Source organism: Lissotriton vulgaris, chromosome 12 (genome assembly GCF_964263255.1).
Source record: "Lissotriton vulgaris chromosome 12, aLisVul1.2, whole genome shotgun sequence".
In the NCBI taxonomy this organism is placed as follows: domain Eukaryota; kingdom Metazoa; phylum Chordata; class Amphibia; order Caudata; family Salamandridae; genus Lissotriton; species Lissotriton vulgaris.
In genome coordinates, this window is record NC_141700.1 from 272,488,822 (window position 1) to 272,508,208 (window position 19,387).

The window sequence follows — 19,387 nt, forward strand, 5'->3', positions numbered from 1 at the left end:
GCATTACACCCTCACCCACCGAGTGCAGGAGTTGTAGTGGACGAAACGTGCCAGCACAGGAACAGTGCAACACACCAGACAGTGTCGATGGGGAACGTGCACGTGCAGCACGTGGACGCAGGAAGTAAAGGACTATGGCTGTGTATTAGGATGTGATGGGTGATGTAACCCATGTCCGATTGGACAATGCTCGCAATACTGGAGGTGTGCCCAATAAACACCTCTACATGTAACTGTTAATGGCTCAGTGTCGTTACTCACTCAGAAATAGTTTGACGTAATCTCTGCCCGTCTCTGTCTCCCTTCAAGTTCAATTGCAACACCAGCTGCGCAGGGCTCTGGCTGAGGGTTTTCCTCGTCCTCGTCCTCTGACTCAGTTAGTTCTACTGCTGTTCCTGTATTAGTGGCCAGATTGTGTAGCATTGCACACGTAGCAATTATCTTGCAACATTTGACGGGGCTGTACAGACATGCACCTCCTGTTTTGTGGAGGCAACGGAATCTGCTTTTGAGCAATCCAAATGTGCGCTCCACCACGTTGCGTTTGCTCCTATGTGCCACATTGTATCTCCTCTCCATTCGGGTGGTTGGGTTGAGATATGGTGTGAGTAGATACGGCCGGAGGGCATATGCGCTGTCACCTATGGTCAGAAGTAAGTGGCATTGATTTGTGTGACCAACAGCTTGAGCCAGGGTGTACATCAGGGTGTGTCACATTTACTTACCTAGTATGTATCCGTCGCCAAATTCACCAGCAAACAGACGTGTATGTATGCCACTGTTCCTGAACATGTACGCGTCGTGGCTACTCCCGGGGAATTTGGCCATGATGTAAATTATAATGTATTTGGCATTGCAGATCACCTGCACATTGATTGAGTGGGTGGATTTGTGGTTTCTGTATATGTATTCACTTGCTGCAGGTGGGCAGATGGGAATATGGGTCCCATCGATGCAGCCAATGACGTGGGGGAAATGGGCAAGTTGGTAGAACTCCAGCTTGGTTCTCTGCAGCTCCGCCTGTGTACTGGGGAAGGAAATGTAATGTTCCATTCTGTCCATCATGGCGTCCAGGAAGGTGTTGAAGAAACGGGATAGACAGCTCTGTGACACTCCACCCACTGCAGCTATCACACCCTGGAAACTTCCTGATGCAAGGAGGTGCAGGCAGCAGAGTACCTGGACATGGGTGGGGATTGCGTGGGCCCTTGGTGTCTGATGCTCCAGATAGGGTCTTAGGTCCCGTATTAGGTCCAGGATGGTGTCTGGGTGCAATCTGTATCTTTCATTTATTTCAGGTTCTGTCAATTGGAACAATGTGATGCGTAATCTGTACACCCTCTCTTCACGTCTCCAGATCCTCATTCCTGCTGCTCTCAAGCGTAGCCGCCTTGCTATGAGGTAGAGGCCTGCCATTGTGTTCACACAGATGCATTTTGGGCCTGTTTATATGCACTGCACCTGATTACCACATGCTCTTGAAACGTGGTAAATACCGAATCGTTATTACCGATTTTGGTCATATTCGGTATTAACGAGGTTTGCTACATTGCATTTTTGGGGGTTTTACCGAATCGTTAATTCCGATTCGGTATTCATTGTTTCGGTAATTTCAAATCGGTATATATGATTTTTTACTGATTCGTTATTATCGAATCGATTCGGTATTACGTACATCTCACATGGCTAAATAAATGTCGGTAACACCGAAAAAAGACCCTTTTTCGTGTTACCGACCGGTATTTGGCCACCTACATATGGCCCATTGTCATTTACAATGCCAATAGCTCAAACTTTAATAATGCAAGACCTATTACATTGTAAATGCGTGTTTAAAAAGGAAATGGCTTAGTTGCTCGGACTTCGATCATTTTCTTTAGCAATTGTTTGTATGACTCTTCGACAGCCATACACAACGGAGGTTGGCTGTACATGGCCCAAGGTGTTTTGAGCATAGTGGGTGGCACAAGTGGAGTGTTGTGTGCAGTAATATTCATAACTAGCAAATTTCATTGTATTTTACTTGTTTACCCAGAACCATAACACACTTTGCACAGATATATTACATTACATAGTGTCCCTTAGACTCCCTGGCATTGTGTATCAATTATAGGTATTTACATTGAAAATAAAGTTTTAGTTTGTGGTTGAACTTGAAATAAAAAATGATGAAAAAGCTTTAGTGGATTTTTCTTTCTCTCTCTCTCTCATTTCCCAGGGCCATCTTTCCAGATTCTTATCTTTCGGCCTTGATTTGTCCATCACAGCTGTTGAAGCAGATGAACATCTCGTCCATATGGCAACAAAGTTTGACCAGCAACTTGCCGTAACACTACAAAAGGAGAGAGAAAAGCAAGCAAGGGTAATAATTTGTGAACAGAGTTTACTTTTTCTAAATGATAACTTTATTGTTTCAGTTTTATGCAAATTCACAACTACAAAGTAGCTAACAGCAATATGCAAGGCAAGGAAGAGCACACACACAATGCACATTATTATCACAAGATGGTAAAAGTCTGAGAACAATAAATCACTTCTCGTCATTCATGTCAGTACTATCATCAGTCACCAGTTCAGAATCTGGATCTAGTAATGTGGCAGAGAGGTCTCAGCATTCAGCCTGGTCTTCCGTCACCTTCTCATCTCACCTACAAGTTATCATGTGTGTTTCCTCCACTCAGTGACATCCCTATGCCAGTGTACAATCTCAGGCGCTCTCTGCTCCAGCCACATAATAGCAACCCTCCATCTTTGCAAGACCAATACTAATTCTAAGAATTTGTATGGCATATTCTTACCTTTCGGATGCTTCACTTTGCCCAGCAGGCAACGCTCTAGAGTAAGGGACATCAGCAGATGCGTGCCCCTGTGTATGTCTTTCACCCCTTGAGTCTAAAAGTTCTGTACCTGGCGGCACTGCCAGGCTAAATGTATAAAGCCAGCACTGTCCAGGTTACAATGGGGACAGTTATTAGGTCGGGTCGGGGATATACAGTGTAGGTCCCTAGTCGTAAGATATGTGCTGTGAAGGAAGTTGTAATTAATTAATTGAAAGCTGGCGGTACAGGAGACGGAATGTGTGAGCTTATCAACTTGTGTGCAGTTCTCGTTCCCTAGGGGGTAACCAGATCCATATCCCAAAACACACTGGCCCATGGGAGTGATCCCAGTGCATCAACACACATGGACCTATATAACAGATCAATCAAATGGCGAGCGGATCCGCAAGTTAAAGGATACCTAAGGTGTTGGACTTGGCCCTTTTGGCAGGTTCACCCCTAAACTTTTTGCATTTCTCCCAGCCTTTTTTCTGTGTAGTGTTAGTGGTTTTAGGTTGCTGGGCTTTTTAGCCCTGTGGTCCAGTGCAAAGTGCGTGCGCTCTCTGTTACATTTAGTGGGAGTGAGAGTAGCTGACCCTCCCATAGGAATGCATAAGGGAATCCCTGCTCAGTGTGTGTCTGTTGTGAGATTAGCAGTATGGTCAAGTCTGGTATGTTTGAAATTGTGATAATAACTGTCAGGAATCACACTGTCAGCGCTTTGCAAGGTACACTGCCCTTCCAGGTTCTGAAGAGACCCAGAGTGATTGTGAAGCCAGAGATGGTTAATGTTTCGTTCGATCTTTATTAGAATGTAATTCCAAGATGGCCGCCGCTATTACCGCGGCTTGGGAATAGGTATGTTCTAGTCTTGCGCTGAGTTGAGGAGCGAGCGCGCTGTGCACTTCAAAAAAGATTTTGTTGTGAGTGGGCGTTATTCAAGAGTGCTCACTAGTATTGAGGAAATTCTAGTTAGAAATTCTTAGGTGTAGATTGAGACACCGAATTCATGTGACCCATAGTTAAGACATTGGAGTTATAGCCAGTGCTCCGTGTTCATAGTATTTACAAGTTCGTGAATATCTTCACTTGCAATTGTGAGTAGTACATTCTTCGTTGAGAAAAGTGACTTAGCAGTGTTCCTTAGTCACCGAACTTAATGACCTGAAAAGAAACTCTGTCGAGTTGTTCCTCGTCAAGAAACCAATCTGGTGAATAGAGAATTCCAAGCTACGTATCTCTCTTCTAACATAAGGTTTGTGTGGGTTCTGGCGCAGCAAGGTAGCATGAACAGGCCTCTCTGGCTCTCCGGTGACTACGGCTAGGCCAGCGTAGTGAAAGAAATGTCCAGACCCAAGAGTGAATTCTTACCCGGCCCCCTCAAAGGAAATAAATGACTCATCTAGGTACAGGTCCCCCAGGTAGCGGTGGCCCCTATCCTACAGGCTCTAAAGGACATAGTGTCCATCATCTGTCTGACCGGTGTTAGCATCCAGATTCTCAGTTCTCTATAGAATGGAGCTCACTTCAAGACTACCTGAGCAATCTTTTGCCCAAGAGCTGAGGTCTGTCCGACTGTATCCAGGATTTCCGTGGGCAGCTCAGACCCCTCCATCAGGAGTTCCGGTAGCCGATCTACTGCTATGCTGCAGGCTAATAGATGTTTTTCCCAGTTATCACCCTGATCAAACCGTTGGGCGGCATTTTTATTCTGATCTGGTCATAGTAGCTAAAGCCACCCTACAGCGCCGACCCGCCCAAAGTAGCGAAGTAAGAATGGAGTTCATTTATTTGAAGGCCCAAGAATGGAGGGGCAGAATGAGTGTTGGAAGTTATACAGACACCAATAGAACTATTTTAGCTATGGGCCATTCTTCCCATCCATGATTGTGGCAGTGTGCTCGAAAAGGTCACAGAGGACCACAGGGAATCAATTACCCTGTCCATAGTTATCTGGATCTGTAATTTACATGTGTGAGCAACCCTGATTTCGAGATACCGGAATTAAGTGAGCTCCCATCCAGGCCTAGGGCAGGTAGCCGGTGTATCGTAATGTCGACCAAGGAGGAAAGGAGGAACACCAGTGACTTGTTGCGGTTAAGGTGAAGACCCAATATCTTACCAAATTCATCTAGCATCCTCAGCAGTTTCGACAGAGCTTGACGGGGCGATGAAAGATAAAACTGCATTGTTGGCATAGAGCAAAAAAAGACGTGATGTCTCACCCAGTAGTATAAAAATGGAAGTATATTGTGCACACTAAGGGACCGATTATGATCGCGGACGGACTTGCGTCCGTCCGCGATCACTGAGGAGGAGGGAACCTCCGCATGGGCTGCGGGGTTCCCTCCTGTGCGATTAGGATGTGACCGCCACCCTGGCGGTCACATCCTCTATTTTTAACATTGCGGCGGGTGTGGCTTCAAGCTGCACCCGCAGCAACGTTAAAAATGCAGGCATTGCATTTGTATGCAGAAAGAGGCAGGCGCCGCGCGGTGCCTACCGCTTTCTGCATGCAAATGCAGGGGGGTACCATAGGTACCCCCCATGTGCACCCCCCACCCCCCCTTCACCTAGGGGGCCCGCAACGGGCCCCCGCAGTGAAGGTCCGTATGCTTTTCCACGGCGGAAAACCCGCTGTGGAAAAGCATTTCTTTTGGGGCATCCTAATATGGCTGGCGGTGTCTGAAAGACACCGCCACCATATTAGGGTTTTTCCGCTGCGGTTGAAAGCCAACCACGGCGGAAAAGCTGCGGACGGAAACCAGGACCCACCAGCCATCCTAATGTGGTGGTGGGTCCGCTGCGGTTTTTCCGCATCCTCCGGACCGGCGGTGGCTTCCGCCGGCCCGGAGGATGCGGAAAAACCGCAACCGCAATCGTAATAGGCCCCCAAGATTTCAGAGAATAGACAAAAATTTAAGCTATGTGCCTGCTAAACAAGTATGTATGTGTCTATCATACATAAAACATTCTTTGAAATAGAGGCTAAGAACAATTTGTTTACTAGACCCAGTAAGCACTGCTTGAGGGAATATATCACATTAATAAACAAGCTTATTCATAATTCCAATGTTATTTTTCTTTTACTTGCATTTAAATTCTTCAAAAAAGTATTCTGGGGCTTCGTATAAATATTTCATTATCGACACAAACACTACTTTGGTTGGAACAACTGATGGTTTGGGTCTATCTATTCTTAGACTTCAGTATACTTTTGGCTACATGTTGGCATGGTGTGGTGTTCAACACTATCTACAAATTTCACATTTGAGTACAGAGCTTGGATTTTCATGTTATTATATCTTTTCAATTGTTACTGCTCGGTTCAAGTCCAACTTGTTGCATTTGTTTGTTTGTTCTCACAGTTATGATACACAACGCCTGAGGGAAGGGCGTTTGTCCCAAAATGCATTGGACACAACACTCTTAGTTCAGAGCAAAATACAAGTTAAATAATGAGTTATTAATAATTTGGATATTTGTGAATGAAAATATTGTTTTGGGGAAATTTAGGAGTGGTCTCTGTATTAGCAAAGACTTTTTTGAAGAATTTAAATACAAGTAAAAGAAACATGACTTCGGAAATATGAATACGCTTTTTTTATAATGTGATATATTCCCTCAAGCAGTGCTTACTGGGTCTAGGTAAATAATTGTTGTTAGCCTCTATTTCTCACCCAGTAGTATGCCACATTCACTCAATTCCCTATGCACCCATCTTGTCAGGGGCTCAATTCCAAGTGCAAACAACAGCTGTGACAAAGGATAGCCCTGCAGTGTGCCACAGCCTAACTGCCAGAGTTCCGATTGGTATTGTCCAATGCGCACTTGCGCTGTTGACTCCAAATAGAGTAGCTGAATCCATCCGCAGTTTCACGGGCCAAAGCCGGTAATGCCGCAACACCTGGAGAAGGTACCCCCAGTTCACCGTATCAAAAGCTATTACAAGATCGAGTGCAACGCGTGACAACGATGCTGGACCTCATGTAAGAAATATAATCGTTGGAGAGTCATGGCAATGCTGTGCCCCAGTACAGAATCGGACTGGTCCTCATGGACCAAATATGCCATTTAAGGTATCAAGCTGCAGGACAGTGCTTTGCATAGCACCTCCATACCTGTATTGATTATCGTTGGGGTCTATAAGCGGTGGGGTTATCCACCACTACCCCTGGCTTGAGTATCATGCTGATCTCTCCCTCCTGTGTGGTAGGAAGCAGTTTTTCTTCTTCCATAGCCTTGAGAAAGAACACAACGAGTAGTCCCTGCACTAAGATAGCCGCATTTGTCTGATAAAATTCAGACGGCAACCCGTCGCTCTCGGGCACCTTAGATCGCAGATGCGATTTCAGGACCGTCCAAAACGCCTCCAAAGTCAGTTGTTCATCCACCTCTTACAGAGAAGCCTACTCAAGCCTACGGAGATCCAAACTTTCTAAAAAAGGGGTGTATGTGAGAACAACTATGCTTGGATCTGCTGTGTAACTCTGTAGGTGCAGACGGAACATGTTCATGAAACCCACTCTAGAAAGGATGTTCATAGCGCTCGAGGTAGACAAGCAAGTTGTCAGGGGTGGGGTTCCTACAGAGTATCCAGGCCTGTAAGCTCCCAGAATTGTCTCCCTCATGATGCAACTGTTGTCTTTATTATTTTAGGGATATTTATGAAGACTATTCCATACGTCAGATAAGCAGCCACAAATTGTGTGTTCCTCCTGGAGCATGGCAGGGATGGGTGAATATGTCGGTTGTACTCTAGCAAGTTGCAATTCCTCCCCAGTCGCTTCAGACTGGAGTTGGCCGTGGACTCTGCGAGTCAGTCCTAAAAAAGTGCCCCCCAACACCGCTTTAAGAGCCTCCCATTCTGTTGCTCTACTACCGGTGGAGTCCCAATTAAACTCAAGCAACCCGCCAGAGATTGCAAGAGTGCATCACGCCCTACTGGATCATCGAGGATATCCGTAGGCATCCGCCAGGACTTCCGTCCCTGTGGTACACCACCAGATGTCTCTACGCAGCCGACGGTGGAATGATCAGACAGAAAACGAGCCATGGAAGTTATTCTAGTATCCTCTGGGTAAGGCCGAGTGGCATGTATATGCTTTCTGTGGGGTGTTGTCATCACCGTGCGTTGTCCAGTCCAATGTTGGTCATTAACTCTCGGAGCACCGCTGTCATGTGTGGTTTCGCACCTGCCCTGGCTGGGTTATGTCTAGGTCCGGCCTGAAATACAGTTGAAGTCCCCAAACCAAAGAAGGGGAAGCTGGACCTTGTGTATGAGCAGGTCCTCTATAGTGAAGAAGAACCTGCAGTCATCTACAGCGGGTGTGTAGGAATTAAGTATTCATAAGTCAGAACTGCCCAGTGAACCCTGTATTAGGACGTACATGCCCTCCACATCTCCCTCCATGTATGTGAGGGAGAAAGAAATCCCTGGTAACATCCAGATCAACACCCTCTGAGCGTTTGTAGAAAAAGAGGCATAATTGGTCTGACCCAACCATTTTTAGCTAATCCTGAGGCTCCTGGGTCATCAAGGTGTGTTCCTTGCAAGCATGCTATGCCGATGTTGTGGCATTTTAGAAATGTGAGTGCCCTGTGTCCTTTAGTGTAAGTCCTCGGACATCAGATGTTCCAGGTTATGAATCTGCATTCAATCCCCATTACAAATCTGGCGCAATAGTGAGTATGCCCCTCCCATCCTCACAATCCAGTCCCACTTCTGATCAACTGCTAAGTTAACCAAGTAATGCAAAAATTGACAGTCAAACAATCCAACCCTCTCCCACCCTCTGACAAACATGGTACAACCAATCAACCATCTATGCCCACCTAGTGCAAGTGACAGGACTCACACAGCATCCCCCCCAGTCCAACCAGGGCTGGCTAAATCAAAGAGTTGAATAGCTACCCGGCCAGTCAGTTTAACCACCTGATTAACAGTTAGTTGTGCTGCGCACAGCCCCATGTTGTCTACTTGTAAATGAACGTATCTTGCATATTAATCCCCAGCTCTGTCTGACTCACCTCGATCATCATCATCTGCCAGCTGTGTTCCCATCCGAAGTCTGAGAACAGTCATATATCTGGCCACCCGAGACAAATCCATGACCCACATCTTACAGGCACAGACACGTTCAGCTAACAATCATTCCATCCAAACTTGGCATACGTTGAGCGTCAGTAATCATTCACCCTCAGCATTCTCCCCAACCTACGGGCAACAAGAGTATCAGGTGCAAAGTCCATTGCTGTGCTGGAAGCCCCAGTTTCAGTGTCTTTTAACTGCATTTGGAGATCCAAACCCTGATCAAACTTCGACTGGTCAACGGTATTCAGCTGCATAGTACCATCATTGCTGATTGCCACTTTAGGGCTCATCACCTTTGAACGTGGTTGGCACACAGATCTCTGAGCGCGTACTTTTTCGTCTGTTGCCAGCTGAAGCCTGCCAGGGAGTCTGAGTTGTCAACCCTCAGCTCAAGCCAGTCCCATACCTCCTCCGGAATCTCAAAGAATTGGGCTTTTCCTTGATGTAGGACTTTAAGTTTCGCAGGTTATAAGAGCCTTTACCTAAGGCCAATCGCCTTCAATTTTGTTTTACATTAAAAACGTTTGCCTCTGATCCTGCACCTGCACCTGCTTCGTGTAGTCTGGGTAAATCACAATTTTGGCTTTGGCCAAGGGAGGGACTGGGTGCTGCCTGGCAGCACGAAGGATGCAATCCCTCTTGAGGTACTTGAGGATCTTTGCTGTAATGGCACTGCGGTAGCCCCAGGCCATGGCGGCAGCACTGTTGCTCAATGAGCCTTTCTACCAAAAAAAATTCAAGACAGTCCCAGTGGCATGAACACATTCTGCACCCAATTTTCCAGGATTTTTTCCGTGGAGGACTCCTCTGCTCGTTTAGGAGCTCCCAGGACCCTAATATTACTCCAGCGGGAGCAGCCCTCTGAGTCTTCAGCGCGTCTGTCTAATTCTGCAGTGTTAGTGGTCATCTGAGACATCTGGAATTTGTGGACTGTGACCTCTTCCTGCAGTTCTGGGATATTGCCCTTCGTAGATTTGACTTTAGCAGAAACCTTTCTTAGGTCAGCCGAAGAACATTGGCATTGGCTGACACGGCTTCGATTTCGTGTATGAGGGCGATATGGGAACCCTGGAAGGCCACCAGCAAGTCAGACCTAGACGGCTCTGCATCTTCCCCAGGCAAATTCTCAGCATCTAGTGTGACTATTTGCTTTGTTATGCTCTGGACGGGCGGATGCAGAGTTGTATATTGAGTTATGATGTTTGTTGTATGAGGCCATGCAGGTTTGTCCTTACCTATGGTGATGAATGGTTCACCAATCAACAGACTCGGTGGCACACGACAGAGTCACTACCCAGGCACTTGCATTGCAGAACGGGTACCTGCACAGAATCCCACAGAGGGGGGGAAAGCACCCCCAGGCACAATCAGCCCACGTCTGATTGGAACATGGGGTTACGTGCCACCCTCCAGACTGCGAGGAGCTGGACAGCACTCAGGGTCCGGCTCGCTCTCACAGCAGGTGGTGAAGGGCAGGCCGTGTGATCTTACTGGCATCGAGTTATGCCCCCAAGCCCTCAGAGGAGAGCAATGTTCCATCAGAGCTGGAATCAGAGCAGGCAAGAGGGAGCAGTGCAATTCCTCCAGACTTGCCCCAGGACACCTCACGGGATCAGCCGTGATGGGGCCCAGCTGCTCTACACTACAGACACTACAGGTTCAGGGAGCCGGCAACTCCTCCCCAATCTCAGGGTCTCCTCACCTGGCATCCCCAAAGGGTGGGTGATGTGGCCACCGTCTGTTTCACGTTCACATTTGGCGATGCAGTGTTGGCAACAAACTTCTTTTTTTTTTTTCGGTACTTACCTCTAATGGTCCATATCCCGCATTTTACAACCTCCCACCCTGACCCTCCCCTGCCTAACGTCACCACCAGGTAGAGGGAGCTGCAGTGTGTGACGTGCATGTTATTGTCAGTTTTGCGGTTGCATGTGGGTCTGGTGTATGTTGTATAAGTGTGGGTGTTTGTTTCCCTTGCAGGTGTATATTGGTCTGTGAATTTTGTTTGGTGGCTGTGTTTTTGCATGTAGGTGTGCTGGTGTGTGAGGGTGTTGGTGAGGATGAGTGTGCTGTTGAGGTGGATGCTGGAGTTGTAGTGCTTGTGAGTGTATGTTTTGCAGGTGCATGTGGGTCTAGTTTTTGTGTGGAAATGTGTGGTTTCTCAGGTGTTTTGTATTCAGGTGAGTGTGTGTGTTTGTGTTTGGTAGGCATTGTGTTGCTTGTAGGTTTACATTTGGATCTGCTGTTGAGGTGCTTGTGAGTGTGGTGGTGCCTGTTGGTGTGCTGGTGGTTGTGGGTGTGCTGGTGGTTGCGTATGTGGTGGTTGTTGTGCCTGTGGGTGTGCTGGTGGTTGTGTTTTTTTTGTTTTTTTTTAAAAAAAATTCCAATGCAGTGAGTACAGAGTTTGGCATATTCATTTCCCACCCCCACCCCCTACTGCTACAAAGTTACCAAGTTTCAAGGACACAAAGATATATACAAATGGACGCGTTAGGGTCAACATTGACAAGAACAACTACAAGGTAAAAGAAGAGAGAGATGACAAAAGAGCATAGGAAGAGATAAAAGAAAGAAAGAAAGAGTATGAGCACCGTCAACTTTGGCTGACCGTAAGCTACCCTTTTAACTAACAGGACATCCCCTTGTACAAAAGAAGACAGATTAGATGTTTGGCCCAGGCTGATCAGACTGTTCTCGCCTGGTGGTGAGAGGTACCCAGATGTGTAGTCCCTTCTTTCGCCCTTTTCAGCCTTTTTTGGCATATACAGCCTTTTTGAGGTGGTAGGTTGCCATTAGCCTAGCCAGTCATTGGGGAAAAGGGGGCGGGTCGGTCTCAATCCATGCTGAAGCAACACAGATTCTCCACACTGTCATAGCTACAAAAATAAGCACTCCACCTTGTTCCCTGTTAACCTCTTTTTGTGTCCACAGCAATAAAGTTATGGGAGTCAATACTATGGCCTGGGAAATGACCCTCCCCAGAAAGTCCTGTATTTTAAGAAAGATAATGAGTACGTTTTGGGCAGGTGGTAAACATGTGTACTGCATCAGCGCCGAACTCCGAGCACCGAGGGCACAGTGTCCCTTTGCTTGCTCCCCATTTGGCAATTTTGCTAGGTGGAGTGTATAAAAAGAAGATGGTTTTAAAGTGTTGCGCCTGTAATTTCGCTGACAGTAGGTCGCTTTGGGAGAGTTCCAGTGAGTTATAGAACATGCTATACGGGGCCTCTAGTTTTGTGAGCCAATTGTCTGCTATCCTGGGTATATCATCTGGGGGTTGGCTATTTAGAGCTGCATAGATAGGGCCTATCCGGGGGGTCACTGGGGTCCGTAGCAGATTGATAAATTCAAACTCCGCAAACCCTGCAGGACCGCCGGCCTTTCGAGAAAGAAAGTCATGAGTAGCAAGATGTTTGAAGGTGTCTTGGTTTTTCAGGCGATATTTGTTTTGTAGATCTGCAAAGGATTTAACTCCTTCACTGGAAATTAGGTCTCCTAGGTTTGAGATACCGTTCTTATACCAGTCTATTAGGTAGGTGATGCCAAAGATAGCAGGTAGGTGGCAGTTTGCGCTAATAGGGGTGTAATAGTTAAATCTTCCCAGCCCGTAGGTTCTGCGTATGTTCCAAAAGACTTTAGAGTAGTTCATCAGTGTTGAACCTGACGCGATTCTAGTATCAAAAGGATACCTGTCTGAACAGACAGCCGCAAGACTCCTCTCCCAATAAAAGCCAAAATGGAGAAGGAAGACTGGTTGAAGGAGAGAAGGAGTGTTCCTTCATCAATTCAGTGCTGTATTGCAGAACCGAAGCCCAATGATAAAGTACTATGTTAGGAAAAGCCCAGCCCCCGCTTCCTGGGTAGAGACAGTTGCTTCAGGGCCCGCCTCGGTTGTGAGTAAGCCCAGATAAATTGCGTAAAGAGTTGCTGAAACTTCTGTAGCTTGGCCTTGCTAAATTCCAGTGAGATGGAGCAATTTCAGGAAGTAGGTCATTTTGATTACATTGCATCTGCTCACAAGAGCCAGGTGTAAGTTGTCAATTTGTTTTAGGGCTCTTTTTGTTTCGGTGGCCAAAGGGGATAGGTTCTCAGTTACAATTTCGTCTAAGTTGGCCGTTATAGTTACCCCCGGATATTTGGCCTTCGTAACAATCCGTCTGTCAATCCAATTAACTTCATTGTTTATTATTATTTGAGTTTTGTTTTTGTTTAGTGTATTCCCTAAGATTTTTCCAAATTTTTGTGCCTCCAATTCCAATGCCAAAATTTCACTTTCAGGTTCAGGGGTGGTTATGGCCAGGTCATCAGCGTAGGCCATAATTTTAGTGTTGATTCCCTGCATGCTCACTGCCAAGATTGCTGGGTTATTTTCAATTTTCTTGATTAGGGGATCTATGTAGAGGACAAAGAGCAAAAGAGACCAAGGGCAGCCTTGCCTAGTGCCCCGAGAGGTGTTAAATTGCTCAGTTAACCTCCCAATAATCGACACACAGGCCGTCGGGCTCTGGTACAGAGCTTAGACTGCTTGCGTAAGTTTTGGCCCAAAGCCCATCCTCTTCAATACACACCACAGAAACCGCCAGGAGACCTGATCAAATGCTTTTTCAGCGTCTAGTAAGATCAGAGACATCGGGTCTCCTTACACTTGTGCTGCGTCAAACTGAGTGATAGCCCACCTAATGTGTTCGGTGGTACTTTTCTTTGGGATGAATCTGTGTTGCCATTCTGACACTAGAGACTCAACTACAGAAGATATTCTTGTTGCAAGTATTTTGAATAGACTTTGGAATTGCAATTTATAAGTGTGATTGGCCTGTATGACCCCATCTCTAAGGGTGATTTGCCTTTTTTAGGAAATATAGAGATTTTGGCATTGGACCAGGAGGCAAGAGCGGAGGCCCCATTGAATATGGCGGTTACTACAGCAAGAAAAATTTATTTTATTTGGGGTGCGAATATTTTATAGAACTCTACAGGAATGCCATCTATTCCTGCGGCTTTACCATCTGCCAGGCTGGCTAAGGCTTCTGAGATGTCATCCCAAGTCGGGGTAACCTCCAACTGCTCGCAGTTGTCCTGGCTGAGCTGCCTAAGCTCTACGTCTTTTATATAGTAGGTGATTTCGAGTTCTCCTGAGTCAGCTGACCTGTTATTCTCCTCTGAGTATAACTCGGCGTAGAAATCTCGAAAGCCCTCTTGAATTTTAATAGGATCGCTGGTCTCTATCCCTGTCGATAGTTGGATTGCAAGTATTTCGCTGCTTGTGGCCTGTTGCCTGGTCTTAACAGCAAGGTGATGACCAATGCTATCGCTGCGCTCGTAGTTTGTTTCCCGCATAGCCCCCCACTTAGCTGCAGTTTTTTTCTGCGAATAGTGCCCCTATTTCCGCCTTAGTAAGTATTACTTCATTTTAGGTGTTCTCAATATTCAGTCCAGTTTGAACCATTTGGACTAATTTAGTTTCTGCTTTTTCTAAATTTTTCCTGGAGATCGGTCATTAGTCGGTTATCTTTTTTGTTTCTCCTGACTGAGAACCTTAAAGTCTCTTCCCATATACCCGCTTTTAGTGTGTCCCAAACTACCATATTAGAGGCTGTTACTAAGTTTATTTCCAGAAACTCCTGAATCCAAGTTTGCATGTGAACCCGATAACCTGCATCTTGTAAAAGTGCTTTCTCGAAGGTCCATCTTGGTGCTTCCTTCCAGTTCTTCAATCCCCCGATATTCAAGATAAGCTGATTATGGTCCGACATGAAGCGCAGGGCCGTATCTATGGTGCATTTGTCCAGTAGGGAGCATGAAATCAGGAAGTAGTCTAGTCTAACAAATGTCCGGTGTGGGGCAGAAAAGTAGGTGTAGCCGGGTCGAGTGGAATTAAGATTAGACCAAACGTCACTCAACCCGTGGGTTTGTGCTAGATTGATTAGTGCTTGATACACTAGGGGTTTTATGCCGTTATACCTCCACTTGCTATCTATTTCCCAGTCATATGGCAAATTGATGTTATGATCACCGCAAATGATTATTGGAGTGGGCCAATGAGCTAACTCCCCAGAAATCAAGTTAATGATCCCTGGGTCGTCAACATTGCTACCGTAGATTGAGCATAAAGTGAAAAGAGGATTTGGGGAAAGGTGGCATTCGGAAATTACCCATCTACCCAATGCGTCAGATTTAACACGCGGATTCTTTAAAGGGAGTCTCCTTTCAGCCATAATTCCTACCCCTTTTATTTTAGCGCCCTGTGTAGTAGCCCCAATAACCTTAAGCCCTAGTGAGTTTAATAAGTGTTTTTATGATCCCTCAATGTGTGTCTTATGGAGACAGATGGTGTCACCCCCCAAAGACCGCAAACCTTGCGCTACTTTTTGCCTTTTTGAAGCATCGTTCAGCCCACAGATATTGGCAGAAATAAACCTAAGAGTACTTATTTAAGCCATTTGAGTATTTTAAGAAAAATAGGCCGGAGATTTCTTGAAACGTTGAACACTCTTCCTTCGATGAGTTCTTTAACCTTGCCTGTTGTGTATGTGAGTGAGTGATTGTGCATGAAGAAGTGTCCTTTATTCCTCTGTGTCATTCTAGATTCCCCCCCTCCCCCCCAGCCCGCCCCCCTTTCTTAGAGCTGTCAGGTATAACATGAATCATAGTAGTCCGTGGTGAGTCTCAGCTGCCAACCACGCCTACAGTAAGTTAAGTACGTGTTCGGCTATTTCGCTTTTATGAGTTAAAGTAGAACATTACTAGATCAACACAGTTTAAGCGTTACCCGAAGCTAAACTGTCATAAAAGAGAGCCCCAGGAAGTTTAAGAAAAAGGAGCAGAAAAAGCCGCAAATTAAAAAAGGTCCCTGCTTAGCCCTCCGCGTCCCTCCCCTGCCCAGCCCGTGTCCGTGCCTGTGTGATAATCTCTTTATCTTGGACCCTTCTTAGACTTAATCTCTTCCAGGTATTCCCCAGCCTTGATTTCTGATAAAAAATATTTTGGAGCCCCCATTAAAGATAGCTTTACGTCTGGCAGGGTTTATGAGAAAGACTTCTGCTCCCAGCTGATGGAATGGGGAAATTAGCTGTCTTAAACGCCATCTTCGCTTTACTGTCTGATGGCAAAAGTCGGGTTTTGCAAAGAAGTTTATTCGATTAGCCCCCTTCTTGGAGTTTGGGCGAGCCTGGTCGTATATCAGCTGCCTCAGAAGAAATTTCCCGAAGTATACCAAGAACATCCTTGGTTGTCCACCCGCTGCATTGTTGCCGTCGTGTTGTCCCCTCATGTTAAAGTGGTAGCGATGTTCCCTCTGTACCTCCTGATCCCAGTCCCAACCCGGGTGTTCAGGAAAGGATTCTTGCAAGAGTTTTACAATAAACCGCCTGGGATCCTCGCCTTCTTCCCCTCCGGAATTCCAAGCAAGCGGAGATTGTTTCTGCGTTGGTGGTTTTCCTGCTCCTCAATTTCTGACATAATGTCCAGTAGACAGGCGGTGTTTGTCTCGCTCTGCTTTTTAACAGCCGTGGTCTCCGTTTCCAGACATTCGGTGCGCCGATCAATCATGGAGACACGATCGCTTATGTCGGTGCATGTCTTGTTCAATCGTTTTAGGCCTCCTTGTAGCTTTTTAGCAGCCCCTTTAGCTGCACGGTTGTCTACTCAAACCTCTTCATGGAACTCTTTAATTGAGTTTAGGATTGATGTTAGTGAGGGCTCAGTAGTGACGCCGGCAAACTCTTTGTCTTTTCTCACTTTATTAGGTGCGAGTCGTCGTCGTCCAGGGGATAAGACATCTGTGAATCTGAATAGTCCCACTTGAGTTGGCTGCGTCTTTTGCCCTTGCTTTTTGCTTTCTTAGACCGCTGCAACGTTCCGGTGTCTTTAGTCGATTCCTCGCTGTCGCCTTAGCTTGTATCAAAGCCCCCTTCATCGGAAGAGGTCCCAGTGCTGTTGGATACTGAAAAAAAGTTCTCAGGCCCAGTTTCTGGAGTCCAATGTGCTTGTGCGCCGACGGCAGCTTCAAGGCCCTGAATGTAGTTAGTAATACCAGTCTCTGGAGTTATTGAGGGATTACCAAGACCGTTCAGATGGGGGCAGCCTTCTGCATTCAAGGTTGTTGCTGTTAAACTCAGCTGGTTTTCCTGTTCAGTTGTTCCTTTGCCGGTGTTGACAGCAGGAAGACAAGGGGAGTTGCTCAAGGTCTCAAGGTCTCCACTGAGCCTAGTGTATCTCCAATGGCTCCTGTGTCAGATTGTGGCACATCCACCGGGGTTATTTCTACTGAGCTGGTCTCTTGTTGCTGATTTGGCATGGGTATTTTGGTAAATACCGGGTCCAGGGGGGCACTCTCGGGGGGGGGAGGGGGGTGTGAAGGGGTCTTGGGGTTTGTGGTAGAGGCCTGTCCTTTAGCACCTAAAAACGTTTTAGCAAGCGGTGGCTGAGCGCCAGCCGAATCCTTAGTCACCCCAGCTCCCCCGAGCTTCCCCAGCAGTTTTTTAGTCCCACTGACCTCATGCCTGGATTTATTGGTGCTTTCCGTGGGAACCGCATCTCTGGATTCAGTGTTGGTTGTAGCGGTTTTCAACTTGCTGCCCCACTTGGTACCCCTGCTGCTCATGATCGAAAAGCTGAGCTGGTATTGCCGCCGATGATTTCCCTCCGGTTTTGGAAGGTTAATTGGCGGGAGGATCGAGGTGGTGAAAACAGCCAAATCCGGGGTCAGGAAAGCAGTGAGCCAGAAGAACAAGAATAGCAGCAAAGACCTCCGACTCCAGGCGGGCGGTACACAGAGATCAACAGGGGTTTGGGAGTAGATTGCCACCCTAACCGCAGCTGCTGTGTTTCTCTGAAACCATGAGCCTCCCGCTGTCAGCCTGTGTGCCTGTCCAAGCATCGCAGGGCGCCTAGTCGATCGACTACGCTGCTAGTGGGAGCGAGCGAGCTCACGCTGACTCCATCCTTGTGGTTGTGTTTTTGATGCTTGTGGGTGTGTTGGTAGTTGTGGATGTGGTGGGTGTGAGTGTGGGCGTGGTAGCGGTTGTGGTGCCTGTGGGTGTAGTGTCAAAAGTGTTTTATGATATGTGAGTGTTTGTTTGTGTTTCTTTATGGGTTCTGATTTATTGTTTAGAGTTGTGAATTTATTCCATAAAAAAATCCTATAAAGGAAAAATACCTTTGTACAGTTTTGTACAGGACAAAATAAAATGGAATTATTCTCATTCATAAACATTAAAATATGAATCAATGTGTGTCAACAATTTTTGCAATGTTGTATCAATATCTATATGAACTGAAAGCCTGTGTTCGAGGCCTATGAGCTGTAGATCATATGCTTTTGCATAGATCGCCATCTGGTGTTGGGTCAGGATGTTTGCACTTTGTTTTTCTTCGAAAAAGTCTTTCTAGTCACGAGGTGGGTGATTCCTCCTTTCGGTGATAGTGCCCTTGGGCATCGACTCCATTGTTAGATTGTTTTTTTCCACCATCGGGTTCAAGTGTGACATGTTGCGCTTCAGTTTGGCACCGTTTCTTCGGGCCCCCTTCGAGGCGCAATGCACTACTCTCCACGGTATTGTTTATGGATCACGTTCCCATTCTCAGCGTATCGTTTGCTCTCAGAAAGCTTCGATCAAAACATTTGTGGAAGGCCGTTAGGCCAACCTGCGACGGGATCGGTGACAGTTGCTGGAACAGACTCCATTCAAGTTAGGTCCAGGGTGTCACCCTAAGTTTCCGCGCACTGACTTGCACGAGGTGTGCAACCTTTGCCTATCCCCGGAACATGACGAGAAAGACTGTGAAGCGTGTCGATTGTTCCGGTGGAAGAAAACCGTCCGTGATTGTCGGGCTCGACGTCACGAAATGTACCAACAAAGCTGCTCTGCGCTGGACCCCCTCGAAGACGAGTCCGAACGCGAAGAAACGCAAGCACAGGAAGCCGAAGTGGAAGAAGAACACATCTATATGTCCGAAGCTGACTCTGATGCCGAAGACCTCACACCGGTACAATGGATCGTGAGTAAGGACACTTCATTCCCATACCATCTCGTTCATAAAAAGGTTCTGGTCCCTCCTCTCTCTTCGGGCCAAGGTCGGCACGGAGAAAAGGTTATGAACGCCCGCCTTCGAGCTCGGCACCAAGACATAAAGAACAGCCTTCCGACTTGGGCTCTACCCGTCCCCATGCCGGTGCGGACCCGAAACCTTCAGCGTCGAAAATTAAATACCTTCTGGTTTTAGTGCCACCGTTGCATAAACCTAAATCTTCGGAGCCGAAACCTTCAGAGCCAAAACGTTCGAGGCCAAAACCGGCATCAAAACACTTCAACTAAAGAGCCTTGGACAGATAATCCACCTTCGGATCCGAAACAGAAGGAGATCGTTATTAACCCAGAAACTGGACATTTTCATGCCAAACTTCCTGAGAAAACGAAAATGGGCTTACCAGAGGACTACCACATTCCTCTGGAGAAGAAAAATATGGGCACTA

At 46.7% G+C, this 19,387-nt stretch overlaps 1 protein-coding gene across 2 annotated transcripts in view; it reads left to right on the forward strand.

Moving 5' to 3' along the window:
* The window catches only part of LOC147673937 (methyltransferase-like protein 25B), a 361,337-nt gene that overhangs the window by 238,805 nt on the left and 103,145 nt on the right, over nucleotides 1-19,387 (forward strand). For both annotated transcript variants that reach the window (XM_086945027.1, XM_086945026.1), the window contains exon 6: nucleotides 2,219-2,362. In XM_086945027.1, the coding sequence (XP_086801153.1) occupies nucleotides 2,219-2,362 (144 nt within the window). The remainder of the gene's footprint in view (nucleotides 1-2,218; nucleotides 2,363-19,387) is intronic.